Genomic DNA, 19,170 nt, shown 5'->3' with positions numbered 1-19,170 from the left:
AGGTGCTAAGTTGAAAGTCGTGACCCAGGACTTTCGTTGCCATCGTCCGCCGCCTTGCTCTGCCACTGACATACCATTGTTACCACAGGAATGCACAGACACAGTTTTGTTTACAGTGGCATGTGGCTCACCTCGACATAAAGGCAATGTATTTATGTAACACATTTCACTGCAAGTGAACTCAATGTTGTTTACATTATAAGATATCCAACTGATAATATATATATATATATATATATATGGCAGCAAGACATGGATTAACAGGACAGTTTACATTGTGTTGTGCTGTAAAATGTGCAGTGGTATGTTATGGTATGGTAGGCTTTACAGCCCACGACTGATTTATAGTGGATATCTAAGGTTGTAGCTTCACAACTACTTTGTGTCTTTGTGCCTTCGACCTGGAGAACTTGTATCAACCTGTCTGAGGTCTGAGTTTGATGAGCCCAGTAGAAATGATGTGGCATTGCGTCTCGCTGACACACAATCTCTGTAATTACGCTGTGAGTCGAACGATTGTGACAAGAACCCGTTTGGTTTAAAACTGTACGACTGAACTTTACAACACATATTATGGGATTCCTGCTAGTAGAGGGGTCTCTCAATCAAAACAATAACCGAGGACCTAGTTTGAGGACATCATGAAGCAACATGGAATCGTTGTCTGGCAAAGCTTTGGCAAAAAAACAGCAGTGATCTGAATATTCCCTATTTCACGCTGATGTTTCATAGGGAATTTGCCTCAGAAGTTATAACTGTCCTATACGGTGGTATATAAATGTGGGCACGCATGTCAGTAAAAGGGGTCAAAATAAAACTGTCTCTAACATTTAATAGAAATATTTCAAGGCACATATTGCATCAAATACAAATAAATGTCCATCACAATTAAACCCTTGTCAAATAAGTTCACACAATGTTCATGATGTAATATTATTTTGTACGCTGCCTCCTTTATTTTAAAACAACATCCGTCAAGCAATACTATCAGACCTGACTGAGGGAGCATCTGTGTGCATACAGCGGCATTGCAAGGGCGCTGAATATAGACTGGGTTATTTGAGCTTGTTGTCCCGCTCCACACAACTCTCTCTGGCTTTCTCAGAGTAGCGGTGTTTAGATCTTGTCCTACACTGGACACAGGAAGTGATTTGTTTGATGTTAAGAGACACGGAGACAACAGCAACACTGCACTGGTAAAGTGAGACGACTGCAAACAGGATGGAGATCGACAAGAAGTTTCGGTATTGAATTCTACAGCTCAGATAACCCAGTCATTCAGCACCCCTGCATTGCTGCTGTATGAGCACACAAATGCTCCCTCAGTCAGGTCTGATAGTATTGCTTGACAGATGATGTTTTCAAATGAAGGACGCAGCGTACAAAATAATATTACGTCATATTTGTTCAAAGAAAACAAAGACAGACAGAATAATAACTTCAACAACAATAATATCACCAAAAGTTACCTCTGAAGCTTTATCTTATTCTGAATTCTAAAAAAACACCACCACCAAGACCGTGCTCTACTTCTACACTTTTCTTCTCTTCTTATCCCCACTCACTCCCTCCATCTTACCCCCCCCCAACTCTCACCTACCCATCCTTCTCCCTGGTGTTCCTGTGGGTGAGAGGCTGTCACCAAGGGGACAGGCTGTCATTGTCGCCATGGGGATGGGCTCCGCAGAGCATCTCAATTACTGAGTGGGACAATTAATAAGCATCAAAGCCTGGTTAATATTTCACTGGGGGCACAGAGCAGAGCAGCAACCTGGCCCACAGCACTTTGGTCCACAGGAGGCGGATCACGGGAGAGGTGGACGAAGACAAAGGAGAACAGGAAGAGCAGAGGATGGGAATAACAGAGTGCAGAGACAAGGGAGAGATGATGAGATGAGATGAGAAAGACAGCAGAAGGACGGAGGAAGTGAGAAAGACAGAGCAGAGGTACACGAATCTCTGTGTTTGTCTGAAGAGAAAGAAGCTTACGCTCTGCTCGGATTCTCACTGTGGGTCAGTGTTGGCTTATACGGCGTCATAATGAGGAAGGTTATTTATCATAATATTGTTTTCTTACTCTTTTACATTTTCAATTTATGCCTGTAAACACTGTGGAATAAATTCTTGGAATGCACTTCGCGCTAACGTTTCTGCATCAGAACATTTGCCGATTAGCACTACAAAGGATTCACTGTTTTCAAACTCAAATTGGCAATTTTAAAGTAAGGAATACGCAAACAACATAGGCAGTGTCACCAGTTAAGGGAAGTATTAGATAACCTGTAACTCCGGTTGATGGTGGCATGAAGTGGAAAAGTCAGAGGATTACATAAAGTGAGAAAAAGTTGGTCCAAGAACATGCGTGTGACACATTTCACTCCGATCAATGTGGCCGTTGTTGAGACACGAAAACAAACCTGCCCTCTTTGTGTTACCTGTCACTTGGGTGTGCATGCCAGAGTACGTGCGGTATGTTCACTTGGCAACCGCTTCTAACCCTCAATTGTGTGACCTCTTAACCTAACTGTCAAAACAGATTTACGGGGGGGGGGAACCCCCACGCTTAAGAAATATCTTCTGAGTGCTGGCAATACTTTGATCACCAGAGAAATTGTCAGTAGTAAGGTTTGGAGATTAAATGTATCAAGCAAAAATACCAAAACATTGTCTTTTTTCATCTTATTAAACGCATCGAGCGCCTGCTTTTCTCGGGTTTAAATCACTGTCAATTTAATATCTGCTGCGTGACGTTTTTGACTTATCTCGTTTAAACCATTTGAATTTACATGATAAAGATTGAAAGATTATTATGGATAAATGATAATAAATGAAATTTGAAGATGCCAAAATTTGGGGATCGCACTTGGATTTTTATTGTTTTTACAACTTTTAGAGATTTTCCTGATGATAATAATAATAAAGGCTAATTAATTAATGGATAATGAAAAATAACTAATGAACTGACTCCTTACCCCCTACACAATAAGGGTCTAATTTTAAATTAAATTCTAAATGTAATTAGTGACAGTGTTCACTTTTATTAACTGCGGCGATGCACCTTATTTTGAAATCATTAAAATGATACTGCTCACATTCATTTGCTGACTTTACTTCCTCCTTCCTGACAGGTGACCATCGGGGTGTGGAAAAGAATCGCTCGTTCATTGCATCGCTGACATGGATGATTCAGCGTCGGTGCACTGACAGCACGTAACCTGTTATAGCCACTGAATAATTTTGCCTGCTCGCTGATTTTTCCAGTCACTGGAAGCTGTGGCTCCACTGCAGAAGCACTTTATTTTGAAGGGGGGAGGGGGGTTGGAATGTTTCAAATTCACCTGTAAAGGCACGTTTAATGATTCAATATACGTGTTGATTGATGATAGATGGGATGCAGTGCGTCCAATACATCGTGGAATCGACTCAAATTGAATTGTTGACATGAAGAGCAAACAAGAGGAAGAGAATTGGGCTTGTAACCTCAAATCCCAGGACAGGTCAAGGGCTGAGGTGCCCCTGAGCAAGGTACTGTACCTAACTCCCCATGTAGAGATGTGTGCTCTTCCTGTTTGTGTGTTCACTACCCTTCTAAGTCGCTTTGCATTAAAGCGAGAGCCAAATGACTTACTATAAAATCAATGTAATCCATCCATCCATCTTCTACCGCTTTATCCTCCACATGAGGATCGCGGGGTCGTTTTATTATCATCAAAATCATAATAAAATTGAGAGAGCAGTGAAGATGCACAGGTCTACTGGAGACTGAACAGTGAATGTGAGTAAGGTAAATGAAGGGAAGAAGAAGTTTGAAGAAGATGAGAGCAGGTTAGTGAGGAGGAAGTGGGAGACCCAGGAGGCAGAAGCAGTGAGTAATGGAGTAATGTAGGGAGGAGAAGGCAGGGGAAGTTGGAGGGACGATGTCGCTGTGAGGCAGATGTATCGACGCTATATGATCAATGGGATGCGCTCAATCGACAGAGTGATCCATATGCTGACCTTACTGTGGATGGATGTGTGTGTGTTTGTGTCCACATACTGTGTATATGCTAGTGTACAATGATATAGTGTGAGGTTACATAATTGCACATCAATTAAAAACCTCCCCTGAGGAACCATACTATGCACATTTAGTCTTTTAGCTCATATACACTTACAGTATGTGCATAAACAAGTTTTTACTGTAGCACAGTATGAAAAAAACTTGCTAAGATTTCATAATTCAGATCAATTCACCACAATGAACATTTTGTTTTGCTGTCCTATCTGTTTTGGTCATATGTTAATCCAGCTGAAGGCAACAAAAATGCCATTCTGACATCACCGTGAAACAGTGCTACTGCTGTACGCAGACCAAACAGGTTATGATCACATGTTTATAATCACGTTTTAAAACATGTTTAAAAGTGGAAACACACGCGAAAATCATGTGTTCATTTGCAGCTACTGGTCTACATACAAAACACAGTTTGTGTGGTAATCTAAACTGCGCGTCCTCGTCTCGCACAATGCTCGTCTCGATGTCACCTTCATGGGCCTTTTCATCGAAGCATAAAGACGAGACGGCAACAATGCGAAGCAGTGGAAAGAGATCACATGGTCGAACTGGAGACAAAACTCGCGGACCCCGAAAACAACTAGCTCTTTATGCCCTCGTATACTGATCCACGTGTGGCACTCCAACATGATACAGCCGCTGCACAAATGAAATTACATGACAAGAAACTATGACAAATGAAAGGAACTTCCATCATTCTCAGTGGCTAATGTACAGCACACACTATCTCCAAACATCTGCACAACTCCGTCAGCGTGATTGGTTTAATTCTGCAGCAGAGAAGACAACGGCACATTTGATTTCTTCTCGTCCAAAAACAGCAGGAGGAATTTGGGGCACATATCTGATCGAGAGCGAGTCGAAACGGCTCGCAGATAAGGGGAATGACGAGAAACTTGCGAAACAGCTCCTCCATAGCTTCTAATGTCTGAGTGACAGCAGACAACATCACACATGTCACGTGCTGAAACAGACCAGGGTGGACATGCAGCTGAGCCACACAGGGACAGATACTGTGTGACAGCAGACAATTGAATTCACCATTAATGAACACACTGCTGTGGCACAGAGAAGAGGGTGGTGCTGATGGAAGTAAAGATTTCTCATAAATGACGCTTAACTCCTGGATGCAGCAACATACAAAATTCAACATGTGTAATGTAAAGCGTATGTTCAAAGCTTCTTCGAAAAGGCATTTAAGCATGTTTTAATAAACATTTAAGGGCAGTCATACACGCACAGGCATATGTAGGGTATGTTTTCCGTAGGCTGGGAACAAGGTATTTGTTTTAGACGTATAGGTTTATTTGAGTTTATTCTGTGTGCTGAGCCACGACTAAGACGATTTTCAGTCACGATAGACATTTACATCCTTCTGATTCTGAATAATGTCTTTGAGGACTGTGTGACATCAGGGAAATATAAATATAAATGGAAAAATAACAACTTATATCCAGTTGCAATTGTCTTTTCTCTGCCCAACCACAGGTATAAGGGTGTGTGTGTGTGTGTGTGTGTGTGTGTGTGTGTGTGTGTGTGTGTGTGTGTGTGTGTGTGTGTGTGTGTGTGTGTGTGTGTGTGTGTGTGTGTGTGTGTGTGTGTGTGTGTGTGTGTGTGTGTGCAGTCTTTGCGATATATTAGATAAAGATGTTTTGATATATCGTGCAGCTCCATCACAGTTTTTCATCCCTGCTCATGAGCAAAGCAATGACCTCACTCGACAGTGTTATGAACCTCTTAAGAAGAATTCTGTGTACGGAGTTTGTTTCCCTGAAGGATCAGTTTTGAGGGGTTTTTTTGTCTAAAACAACCTGATTTTTGCTGCATGCTCAATAAAACATGCTTATCGTGGTGAGGAGATACTATATGGGGCCCAGTTCCTCTGCACACTGCATCCTCAGTCTCATGCCTACAAGTGCCTGCAAGCACAGAGTATGCACCACATAATGTGCTATGCAGACAGTGCAGGAGCAGGTCTGTAGCAGGAGACCCTCGATGTTTGACCACATGAGGCCTGTGTTTGTCTCTCAGCATGGTGTTTATCGAGTTTACTTTCACCTGCGCGGGCACAGAACCTGACTGCAGTGTCATTATCAACCAATCAGTGCTTTGTCTTTTACCTCTTTTACATACACTTAGCTGTTATTAACACGTTTGTAATGACTGAATTCACTGAATATTTTACATCCTGGCCACAGGACAGTGGTGGCACATGTGGCAACATGTCACCTGTGCTTTTCTAGGTGTGTTATTAAGGGTTTTCAGATTGTATTGGCTTTTGATTTTTCCACTAATTTTGGCCAGGATCGGACTGATACTGATAGTATTGTATGGGCTCATCCCTAACTTTCAGGAACCACATTGCAGCCAACACATACCCAGTCTTCATAGTGCCTGGTTCCATTCTGCAGCAGGTCCTCCAGCTGGATGGTGCAGTTGGCCACAAAGTCATCATAACCAATGGGCGCATCGTGGAACACGGACAGCTCCAGACTCCTTCCCTCGCGGACCTCAGTGCAGAACTCCTGGTGCCAGGCCGGGCTGTTGGTCTTGGTCCTGGTGGCGGTCTGGCCCAGCCGGGTTTGGTCCAGGTTCAGGGCCAAGTAAGGATCCAGAAGGAAGGATCCGCTCTTTCCCACAGCATGACGCAGGGCCCACGGAGTGGGTTTCAGGTCCACAGCTTCACACACTCGCACCTTCAACAGGCCACTGAACACAGGCATGGCTACAGGCTATACAGGGATGTGTGTGTGTGTGTGTGTGAGAGAGAGAGTGTGCGAGTGTGTGTGTGTGTGTTGAGGCTGTTCCTGCTCCTGTACACAGACTGTTTCCTTCCAATGAGCGGGGTCACTGCACAGTCCTGCTACATCCCATAATGCCGCTGGCTCCTTTGACTCTCAGTCTAGTACAGCCATATCAGAACACTGTGTTATCCACACACACACACACTTAAACACGCACACAGCCGACGGGTCTGAAAAACGCAGTACGAACACAGACTCACACCCTTCACAGCTCCTCTCTCCCCCTCTCCCTCTATCCCTCTCTTGTTTGTTTACAGGACCAGACCAGTGCGCCAGACCAGATTTCAAGTAAATAAGGAAACGGGCCGGGATACAAACGTCTGGGCGGGAGGGAGGTGCACGTTAACGGGCTCCGGTTGTGTCCACTGGAGCCTCTGCGCGGTCCTTGTGTGTCTGTCCCAGGTCAGGGTGGGAGAGAGCGCGAGCTGCCGCGCCTAGCCATCCGGGATTGGTGCTCCGTGTCCAGCCCGTCGCGGCTCTCCCTCTCTCCGTGTGTCCCTCTCTCTTCGCTGCGATAAGCTCCTTGGCTCGACCTCACGGTGCCGCGGTATCTGCGCCTTCTGTCGGGACTGCAGAGCCTTTAAAATGCCCGAACGCAGCGGCTGTGTGGGGGCTCGCGATCAGCCTGAACACATCACAGTGATCCACTCCCGTTGGCTTTTTTTTTCTCCTCTGCTTTCGATCCTTGCGCGCGCCCCCCTCCCTCGTTTCCCGTCCCCACTCTCCTGAATCCGCGAGTAAGCGCGAGCTGCAGGAAATGCGCAAAACGCGTCACCCGCGCTGCCGGGCTCTCGCGCCGGATGAGAGAGGGGGAGAGAGAGAGAGAGTGTGTGTGTGTGTGTGTGTGTGTGTGTGTGTGTGTGTGTGTGTGTGTGTGTGTGTGTGTGTGTGTGTGTGTGTGTGTGTGTGTGTGTGTGTGTGTGTGTGTGTCCTCTTCAGGACCTTTTCAGGCATAAACACTGGCATAAACCAGTCGTCCTCATTTAGACCAAAACCTGGTCCTAATGAGGTAGAACCTAGTTTTTGAGGAACTGGGTTTAATTTTTTATTATTTTATTTACTTATGATAACAATAACGACAATAAATATGTATTTATTTTTAAATTAGAGCCTACAGTATTTCAGATACAGGCCTCTACCAAACGGTTGAGACGTCTGTTCATAATAAACCCGGTTTGCATATTTCCTAATGAGATACAGTGACTTAAAGTGCGGTCGACCAAATGGTTGAGTAGTACCTTAAAGGGTTAAAGGAAATGTAGTGGAGTAAACTTAAAAGTTGCTAGAAATACAAATAAAGTACAGATCCGTGAATTTTGTACTTAAGTACAGTGACGAAGTATTTGTTATTACAACTCTGTTTAGGGGTCAGGAGATTTTTTATGGTCAGGGTTGGTTTTGTGTGTGCGTGTGGGGGGGGGGGGGGTGTGTGTCATCATGGCTGTCTGGCCATGATGACACACACACACACACACACACTCCATGCCTGCGGGTGAATTCCATAACCCCTCTCAGTCAGAAAGCACCTCTTCTATCTGGACACACACACACACACACACACACACACACACACACACACACACACACACACACACACACACACACACACACACACACACACACACACACACACATGTGGCATAGCAACACTATTACACATTTATTGCAACAGTGTCTTACAACATGACAAAAACCTAGTTTCCAAACCTGCCTGTTGTCTGACACGGTCACTCTGCTTCACATGATCAGATCACTGTGAAAGAGGCCAGGATCTGCCTCAGAAACCCATGACTGTTATTATTATTATATATATATATATATACAGCTTTATCAGTGCAGCATGAAATATACTCTATCATTACATTGTTCTAGTGCATACCAACGTATGATGTCAGTATATTTATACTACATTCGGACTTGTGATGTGCTGCAGCACTGCTGATTTTTTTACTAACTTCAAAACAAGTACTGTCATGTGTTTTCTGAAATGCACTTTTTAAAAAACTGAAATAAAGATTGTTTTATTTAAATAACAGCTTGTGATCGTTAAATCAAAAATATAATTTTTATTATTATTATTATTATTTGTAGAGCACATTTAAAGATAACCAAGTGTGTGTTTTAAAGACACAGCAACATAAAAGTTATAAATCATAAAATCAATTTGAAAAAAAAAAATAGAAGTAAAACAGTAAAATAGTAACAAAAGTAAAATGGTAAAAAAAAAAAAAGAAAGATATAATATATTATTGCTTTACTTCCTCCATCTTCTGTTTCGACTTAAAGTCTGTTGTTATTGTCTGCTTGCTCTAACTTCACTGTGTTTGCACTGATCCTCCATGACTCTCAGCCCAGCTGCGCCACCTGCTGGTTCCTATGACGAGTCACTTCCAGGAAGTGACGTATTGGGGGAACGATGTGTTCCAATCATGCGCCTCGTGAATGAATGTATTTTGGTCTGTCTGTATTTTTCGATGTGCTGTTTTGCATCACTGTATTGTTGGTTTATGTATGTTATACTTGTAAATGAATGTTTTAAGGTGTAGAACAAAGTCAGACCTTGAAGATTAGAACTATAAAAAAAACATTTAAATACTGTTTTGGAAAAAGTCCTTATTCAAACATTGAACAAAAAATAAATATAAATAAATTTATGTAGAAGTATATTATTATAAATGTTAAAACTCTAAATTATACTAGAATGAAACCAGATTGATTTGAACGAAAATTGGGCATTTTAGTGCTCATTCATTACGACTGGTGCGCAATCTGCATTTCCACCACTAGGTGGTGCTGCTATATCTTCTCTCTCTATGTACGTGTGTTTGCACATTTGAGTTTAGAGTGCTTGAGAACTGATCACTGCAGATCAGTAAAATAGAGGACAGTTTTGTTTGAGAGATGAATGAATGAATATGTCTGTTGGTGTGGAATGATGTGTGCCGGGATTTTTTCTTTTCTTTTCTTTTTTTTTAATTACTTCTTTTTAACTTTTATATTCTGTTGTGAGTTCTGAAATTGTCTTGTTGTGCTGCTTTCTTGACCAGGACTCACTGGAAGAAGAGATCTTGCATCTCAATGGGACCGTCCTGGCTAAATAAAGGATAAATGAATGAATGAAGGAATAAATAAATAAATAAATAAATAATGTTGTCTGTGTCAAGTTTGACCTCTCTATATCAAGGAAGTTACACACCCATCATTAAACCTTTTTTTCCTTTCAGTTAGCACAGTTACTAAACCCCGGGAGAAGAAATTAAATTTTTACTTAGATCCTGTAACACACACACATAGAATACTGAGTTTTAAAACACATTTTTGCATTCAGTCAGTTTTTGATTTTTGTTTTTTTAAGCAAACAACCCATTTATTTGATCAAAGCATCACTTCCATATTCAAATTTATAGCCTCAATCCATATTATTCTGTATAAACAGTAAAATACTTTTTCTGTCTGTCTCTCAAATTATGTCATCGTTGGCATTTTGACTGAAAAGTGACTGAAATGTGGTTTTATATATTAGCAAGCTGCCAGAGTGTCACTCATTACATTCTTCACAGCAGATATTTGTCTACAACTTAATATAAAACTACATATAAAAGTGCACTATAGAAAATAAATAAGTGTAACTGCTGTGTCTTCATTCATTCATCTTTTACCATTTTATCCTCCGCATGAATGCCAGCTGACATTAAAGGCAAAAACCCTGCATAGATCACCAGTCCATCATAGGGCCACATAGAGACAAACATCCACTCTCACACCGGTCAATGTCCAATTTGTCTAATCCACAAATCTGCATGTTTTTGGACTGTGGAAAAAATGGGGGGGAAAAGGTTACAAAAACATAGAGATATAAATTGCTATAAAAGCAAGTAAACAAGTCTCAGTGGTGCAGTCAAACCAGGGATCAGCAAGTAAATGTGGCAGAGGGCCAATTTTTCTGAAAGCAATTGAATATTTGGGCGAAAACATCAGGCAAAGTGTCTTCAAACGTCCTCAGTCAGAAACAAAAGCCCATATTTGCTGCCTTAACCCCCTTTAACTTCTTCTTCTTCAAGCTTAACATATTCAAGTAGATCTTTTAAGGACATTTACTCCCCAAACCTGGCTGTCCATGACAACAGCAGCGTTTTTCCAACCTTTAGTTGAGGTTAACTGTTCCTATTTTTTTCAGAATAAAAGCTCTGAACTCGATGTGAAATGTAATTTTTTTGTGAAGATAAGCAAATAATTTCAGTTTTGGCCCACGGGCCACCAATTGCTGACCACAAACACACGTTACTAAAACACAGGGCACAATCTCAGTCATAAATTAGATAATTTTATTTATATATAAAATACAAAAAAAAAAACATTTATCCAGAATGAAACTGAACAGAACATACAGAGCGAAGCGTGACCTCTCTTTAAATAAAGTAAAATTCAAGGTAAAGAAACAATAAACTAAATTCGTCATACAAAACAGCAGGTGGACTTCAGTGTGGTGTGATTGTCAAGAGCTGCATATCCAGGTGTCCACAGAAGCTTCTACAGAAACAACTATTTCCATAACAACAAAGAAGAAGAAGAAAAGCACACAATTACAGAAAATAAGAGTGATTAGCTCTGATGTGTTCGTCCCTGAGTTGAAGCCCAACTGTTTGTTTGATGTATGTTCATTCAGGTTGGTCAACAGATGTGTCTTCATCCAATGATGCGTTTAGAAATAAATAAAAAAAAGTGGACGAGCAGCTGGTGGTCCCCATGGTTGCAAGAAACCAGCAGCTTTGACACAAACCTGAATGATTCACATCTTTTGTCTGATGCTCTGGTTTGATGAAACTCGTGAAGTTGATTTCAAACCCTGACCAGACTTTTTTCATCATCATCATCCTCCTCTATCCGTTATTCCCACGGCACCAGAGGCCTCTAAAGGTCCATTTCACAGCTTTTAAGTTCTCAGACATCCAAGTCAGAGTCACTGTCCGTCACCGAGAGAAGAAGAGTTTGGCCATCGGCGCGCTCTGCGCTCCCGTCCGGACTGCAATCTCCTCCGATGAGAGCGCGCGCACCACCTGGACACATGTGATGCTGCAATCTGAAAATAAAAGACAATAAGAGATGTTTAACGCAGCTGTAAAAACGAATTTTACTTAAGATAGAAATTAGATGTAATTTTTGTCACAGAAATGTAACGATCTCAGTCAGAGCAACAGTGCGTGAATGGCTTTAATTGCTCACCATTCACGCACAGTTTGCCTGAACCAACAGGGCGGCTGACCCCACACACTGACCCTAAAGCAAATTATAGGGCGAGAAAGGGGGAAGAAAAAGGCCAGGGCACATTGACAGAGAGAAAACAAAAAGCTACAAGCTGAATGGACGTTCATGCGCTTTTACGCATGAATGGCCCTTTTACGCACAGCCTTGGCTGCTGGTGGAGAAGATATTACTTCAGTGAGTGCGTGAGTAATAATTAGCGAGTAGTTGATAAAGAGAGTGAAGAGATATTTTTGGAGTTTACTTAATCTAGAAAGTAATTTATTGAAAGTTGTGCAAGTGTTGCCTTCTCTCCATAACTCACCTGTTTTTAGCTGCTGCTGCCCGGTCTCTCTGTCTCCGGTTTTTGAACCAGTTCCCAACCTGAGTCGGTGTCAGTCCGGTGGCGTGCGCCAGCTCCCGCTTTTTCCCGGGGTTCGGGTACGGGTCCTGCAGGTACCACTCTCTCAGAAGTCCCCGCGTGCGCTCCTTGAAACAGTGCGTCTTCTGCTCTCCGTCCCAGATTGTCCTCGGTAACGGGAACTTCTTCCTAACGCGGTACTTGTCCACCGGTCCGAGCGGGCGGCCCCGGAGTTTCTCTGCCTCCCGGTAATGAGCCTCAAGCCACATCGCCTGCAGTTTACCGTGCGACGCGCGCGTAAACCGGTGCGTCTCCAGGATGTGATAGAGCTCGCGGAAACTCCCGGTGTGGTAGGCCACCACGGCGCGAGCCCGCTGCACGGACTCGTGCTCAGAGATAGAGTCTCGACCGTCTGTGGTCACCGGGAGTGACCAGAGGAAACGGGCCAGCCGCTCGATGTCCCCGGTCTCCTCCAGAGTCTCGCACACGCTGGCGATCTGCGCCGCAGAGAAGCACAGTCCCGGGAGAGCCACGGGAGCGCAGGCGGATGGAGGGTCCTCTGGGGAGCGGGAGTGGGACATAATCGGGGCCCCATCCGCGAAGTGCGGCAGGAGGAGACGGGATGCTGAGAAAAAGTCGAGCGGCGTCCTGAAAACCATCTGGTGATTGATTTCAGAAAAGTCCGAGAAAGAGAGGAAAGGGACGCAGCGAGTTTTGGAAAGAGTGTGACACAAACCGGACTCTTTAGTTCACCTGGGAGTCAGGGAGGGACACTAAATCTCAATTCTCATTGGTCACTGCGCAGCTGATGCGGGGTTGTCATAACAACAGTGTCAGTCAAACACTCCCTCTATCCCTGTGTGCACAGGCTGGACACCCGAGTTCCATCTGAGCTGATCTTTTAACGTTACCTAGTTTATAAATCACAGAACAGATGGTTTAACAAAAGGAATTAAACATCAACAGAAGTCCTGTATTAGATAAGATGAACAATGGACATAATAAAGCACACAAACATTCTACTTTGGCTCAATTTTCTCTAAAATAGGCTTTTTAACAGGGTTCAACGGAATCATAATGTCCTCATTAATCTGTTGGTCTGTTTCAACTTTAACCTTTTGGAAAAACCTAAAAAAAATGTAGTTATCTATGTTTAGGTTTTATATGACATTTGTTGGCATTCCATCATTGAAACCACCCTCTGAAGAAGGAGCACTGATGCCGACGATGATAAAGGAGAGACTATTTGGAAATGAATGCCTGACAAAATGTGACAAATAAACCCTCGGTGCTCTCCTGTAAAGCTGCTCGCATCATTAATGGCAGTAATGTGGATTGTACCCAGGGTGACAGCAGGAAATCTCATCATCCAGAGTTGAAAGCATATGTTTCTCAAAGTGTTGCCCCATCACTCTAATCAGTTTTCTGTTCACTAATATCCATAAATTCAGCAACACTAATCCACACTCCGGGCTCCATTCAGTTACCTTGGATTAACATCAGGCCCATATACAATATCTCCATCAGCTAACATTAGTCTAATAGAGAAGAAGCGTATTCAATCAACTTTAACTGTGTGTGTGTGTGTGTGTGTGTGTGTGTGTGTGTGTGTGTGTGTGTGTGTGTGTGTGTGTGTGTGTGTGTGTGTGTGTGTGTGTGTGTGTGTGTGTGTGTGTGTGTGTGTGTGTGTGTGTGTGTGTGTGGTGTGTGTGTGTGTGTAAAGAGGCCTATGTGTGAAGTACAGAGCAGATATTCTGCCTCAAACTGAATTATTTTATAGCAAAATGTGTTTATTTTAATAAATAAATTTGACTTTTTTAGTGTAGCACCTTTCATACAAGGAGAGCAGCTCAAATGGCTTCACAATAAAAGGAAAATAAAATTTAAAAAAGCAAATAAAACAGTAAAAATACAACATAGGGTGGAATAGAATAAAAATAAAAAAGGTGGAATAAAAAGGAGCGAGTTGAAGGCTAGAGTAAGAAAGATAAGTGTTTATTGTGTTTTAACAGGTTGGTATATGACATGTTGGTGCAGGTTGATAACTTAAGCAAGGAAAACTAGTAGGATAGAACATTTAAAAAATACTATTTTATATCTTTATTGTGGGAAAACATTAAACTTGTGGCCCGCACTGCCAGTTTTTAAATCTCAGCTAATGCCTACTTCTTCTTATTTGGCATTCCCTGACAATGTTGGCAATTTTATAAATATATATTTTGTATTTTTATTGATTTACTGTGTATTTTATTGCATTTTTTTTTGTCATATCCTGTCTATTTTATATATTTCTGCGATGCACAGCACTTTGGTCAACTCGGTTGCTTTTTAAACCTGCTATACAAATACATTTGGATAGTGTTTCGTCTTCCACTCACATACTGCACTTCTACAAATGGCCCTGTGCAGATGTGTGGGGTGTGAAAAAAGGGGGTCACCCTGCTTTAGGAGGTTAATGCCAATTATCCCAAGAGACAGATGTCCCGATATGTGGTGCAGTCAGTGTGAGGAGTTGTTTGCCAGATTTCACCGTGGATGATGCATCTGGTCCCTGCTGTCATATACGTGCACTTATAACATTTCTAGAATGAAGTTGTATGATAGTTGTAGGGTTTTGTATCTGTAATTACAGATCTGAGTAGTTTTTAACTGAGCTAAGGAATTTTACAAGTAAAAGAGTTTAAATTCTTAATGTACAGGGGTGAGAAAGAAGGTGCAAGACGTGAGGGGAAATGTTTACAAAGGTGATTCAAAAGAATTCAAAGATGCATGTCTCGGGCCAAGAAAGTGGTTTCAGACTCAGTGTCACTTCTGTGTTGTCTCATTCACGCTGAGATCCTCCTCTTGGTCTACTTGAGATGCCTGAGTCTGCAGAGAGGACCTCAGCGTGTTTCTCTGTGTGTCGTAACAGCAGAACAATGGACAAACACCCACAGCACACTCAGAGCGACAGTCATGGCCAGGGCTTTTCCAAGTTGAAAAGACATTCTTCTCGCCGAGGCAGGAAGGACACGGCAAACACACTCAGGAACACCACATTCTAGAGGTGTGTGTGTGTGTGTGTGTGCGGTGATGAGGAGACAAGTGTCTTAATGGTGACAATTACTTCAATTCAGCTACATCTCTTTTCACCTACAGAACAATTAGCGGGGAGGAGGGGGGAATGCGGAGTTGGCTCCAAAAAAAAAGAAGGTGAGTGACACCACCGGGGTGGCTGAAGGACTACGGTGAGGAAGTGAATCACTTCAGCATCTCCCTATCCCCTCACAAACAAAAGCCTTGCTCCTAATTAACCTCTCCACAACCTAACAGTGACCTCTTAAGCCCTGAAACTTTAACCCCCCCTCACCCATGGAAGAGGCCATACACTCCCCCCTCTAACTCCCACCCGAAAAGCCTCCTCCTCGTTAAGTCACTAATCACTTCCTGAGTCCTTGTTGTGCTTTTGTGCTCTTACAGGTCTCCAGGAGAGTCTGCGGGGACCCCCTCCCAAAAAGAGGAAAAGAGGGAGGTAAATTGTGTCGGGCAAAGAGGATGAAAATTAAAATGTGGAGAAAGTGGGAGGGCGATCGTCTGAAACGTCTCAGAGTTGTTGCGAAGATTTAGGGGTGTCAGATTCCACAAACTTTCCCGATCTTCTGTTTCTCTGTGAATTATTTCACAAGATGCCATAAAAATCATCATTCCATAACTTCATTTTAGAGTTGTTGTATAGCGGAGGTTTTATTTTAATCTGTGTCATTTTTGTGTATTTTATTTATATGCATGTTATCGTGCAAAGGGGACAAAGGGAATTACAGTGTTTTTTCTAAGGTGATCCAAAACTATAAGGATGTAATCAAATCTAATGCATTTAATCCTGTTTTCATTACGTTAAAAGAGTTTAGTAAGACTCCCGGTCCACAGGAAGGAAAGATGGGTTACATGTAAACATATGGATGTGGCTTTGCATGATGCTCTCTTTGTCTGTGTGTGTGTGTGTGTGTGTGTGTGTGGTCACCACACTACACATCTTGACCTCCGTCACAAAAAAAAACATGAGGGAGAAGGACAGGTACTCAAGTAACTGTACCTGAGCAACTAATCCTGCACGCTGATTGGTTTGTAACCCGGCACCTCGACGTTAATCCTGCCGTGTTTATTGGGCTGACGTCTGGTCCAGCTGTGTGGGCCGAGACAAACATCTGGAGGGGAGAAGTTTGTGCAAAAGAAACACACACATTTAGAATTCAATTTGATTAACAATTTAAACCTAAAGACAGTAATTACATCAAAATATCCTGTGTGTTGTAAGCGTAATCTCACTATTTTTGGTCTGTTTTTAATTCATAGAAAAATAAATACATCCCTAATGTAACCATTAGATACAAAATGCTCAGACACACAGCGAATACACTTACACATGTGCATGCGAAACGTATTAAAAGAGGAAAAACTGTGTTTCAGATTTATCTGACACAGAAAACAGAGCCTCAGTTTTAGCCTCAAAATCTGATCTAATAAATCCTCCTGTGTTATAAACAGGTGAGTATAGAACAAAACAGAAGGTGTGGTTAATCTGCTGACATTTAAAAGAGAATATATCAAATAGGGTAAACAATATAGGTTAAATGGGTAAAATAAAGGCTGTAGGAGGCAGAACAGAAATAAGATGTGAGGAAACAAATGAAAAACGCAGGGCGCAATCATATGAGAATAAACAAAACAAGGCCAGAGAGAATGAAATGAAATGAAGAATGAGTGAAGAGAGGATCCTGTTTTCACTTATTGGTTTTACACAGAGGGAGGGAGGGAGGGAGGACAGGGTGGAGGGCTGACCTCTGTACTGTCTGGTGTGGTTGGGGGTAATCTGGTCTAATCTGCTGCATGTTAACGTATCTGAGCAGCAAGAGCCAGATTATCCCTCTAACAATGGCCACCCGTTCATCTGCTAAATTACTCCATTCAAAAAATCATATGCTTTAATACACACGCACACACGCACACACACACACAATTCAGGAAGCCGTCAGTATTTATATTTCACCATGTATGAAAATTGCTCTCCTTTAAACTCTCATTTGCAGCGTTGCAATCAAACTCAGAGGCTCCGAGTCACCTGGTCACCCAAGGTCACAGCAGCGACCTCGCTGTGAAAAGACAGGAGTGGGTGGAAGAAGAAGAGAAGTGAAAAGCAAGGGGAGCAGGTGAGGGAGAAAAAAAGACAGGAGACTAACAGGAGGAGAAAGAGAAACACCACCTCTTCCTCGCGGCTAACAAAGCCATTCAGAAGGCAGCTCTCTTGGCATATGTGTTTTTCTTTTAGCCTGTCAGGGTCAGCTGGGTCAGCGGACCTTCAGCTGCAGAGAGCACCTTCACTGTCCTTTCATGATGGGAATGAATAAACACGAAATATTATCGAAATAAAGTAACGTGCGTTCCGTAAACGGAGTCTGAGGTGGCAGCAGCAGCTGCAGGTTGTAGGTTGTGGACTGAGAAGCTCAGAGGTTTTCACAGAGGCTGCTGCTGCTGCTGCAGCGATTCAAAGAGTCAGGGACGAGGTGCATGAATAGTTAGCATAAGTCCGCAGTCATGACAGCGACGCTCGGCTGCGTGCAACCTTCGGTACAGCTGAGGCTGATGGGTATGTGCTCAGTTCACAGGTGTTTAAATGAAAATGAAGAGATGAAATAAAAAGAAGAAAGAATTCGATTCACCATGACATGACAAGGATCAACTGTTCACATGCAGCGTATGCACACACAATCACAGCTGACATATGGAGATAGGTGGGGTCACACCCTGGAGAGATCGTCAGTCCATCACAGGGACACACATAGAGACAAACAACCATCCACACCTACGGTCAATTTAGAGCATCCAATTCACCTAATCCACATATTGCATGTTTTTGGGCTGTGGGAGGAAGCTGGAGAACCCGGAGACAACCCACACACACACACACACACACAAACACACATGGGGAGAACATGCAGAAAGGCCCTTGTTCTGACCAGTGCTCGAATCCAGATCCAGGCAAACACAATAATGCCCTGGGTGCATCAATGTGGTTAAATATCTCCACTTTCTGGAATGCAGCAAACACTTTCTATGCAGCTTTTGACCCTTGGGCCAAAGAAGTAGATTAAACTGATCTTTATTTACAATGAAATGAACCTTGAGCATCATCAGAGCAGCTGCCAGGCTGTGACTGCTTAATAACAACGGACCCAACAGATGCAAAACCACACAAGATGCTACTAGAGAATGGGCCCTAAGTCACCAGGATTCTACCCTTTGGAGAAAATGTATACACATTTGTCCCAAACTTCATGGTAATCCAGCCAACAGTTGTCAAGACAAGACTGAATCATTTAGCTCACAGGGCAGAAACTCTTGGCCTGCGGGCCACATGTGCACGCCACTTAGGGTTGGGGCGTGCACACCAGCCCTTCTAAAATCCAAACATAGTCCTTTTTGCTTGGAAACTTGGTCCCGATTGGCGCAGGGCATTGTGGGTACACTCTTAGAAATAAAAGTGCTAAGTAGAATCATATAAGGTTCTTTGGCTTGTCCTCCCTTTTTGGCTCCAGGTAGAACATTTTTATAAAGGTTCCACCTGGAACCCTTTTGGAGGGTTCCACGAGAACCCTTTTAAAACCCTTTATTCAGGAAAGGGGTTTTAAAGGGTTCTCTGGATCAAAATGGTTCTTCCTGGAACCATTAGTGTT

At 42.8% G+C, this 19,170-nt stretch overlaps 2 protein-coding genes across 2 annotated transcripts in view; both read right to left on the bottom strand.

Annotated features, from left to right (window-relative positions):
- prkcea (protein kinase C, epsilon a) overlaps positions 1–6,777 on the bottom strand; it is a gene marked incomplete at both ends in the record, with an annotated part of 36,688 nt that extends 29,911 nt beyond the window's left edge. Inside the window, one exon of the mRNA XM_083903575.1 lies at positions 6,433–6,777. Within this exon, the coding sequence (XP_083759701.1) occupies positions 6,433–6,777 (345 nt within the window). The remainder of the gene's footprint in view (positions 1–6,432) is intronic.
- Positions 6,778–11,799: 5,022 nt separating this feature from the next.
- Positions 11,800–13,119, bottom strand: six3b (SIX homeobox 3b; the record flags this gene model as incomplete). The annotated part of the gene is made up of 2 exons (XM_083903825.1): positions 11,800–11,938; positions 12,425–13,119. The coding sequence occupies 2 exons, from the start codon at positions 13,117–13,119 to the stop codon at positions 11,800–11,802; spliced, it is 834 nt and encodes a 277-aa protein (XP_083759951.1).
- Between the last annotated feature and the right edge of the window lie 6,051 nt (positions 13,120–19,170).

Source organism: Microchirus variegatus (genome assembly GCF_963457635.1).
Source record: "Microchirus variegatus genome assembly, chromosome: 17".
Classification (NCBI taxonomy): domain Eukaryota; kingdom Metazoa; phylum Chordata; class Actinopteri; order Pleuronectiformes; family Soleidae; genus Microchirus; species Microchirus variegatus.
Note: the sequence above shows the minus strand (reverse complement) of the source record. Positions and strands in the feature narration are given on the sequence as shown.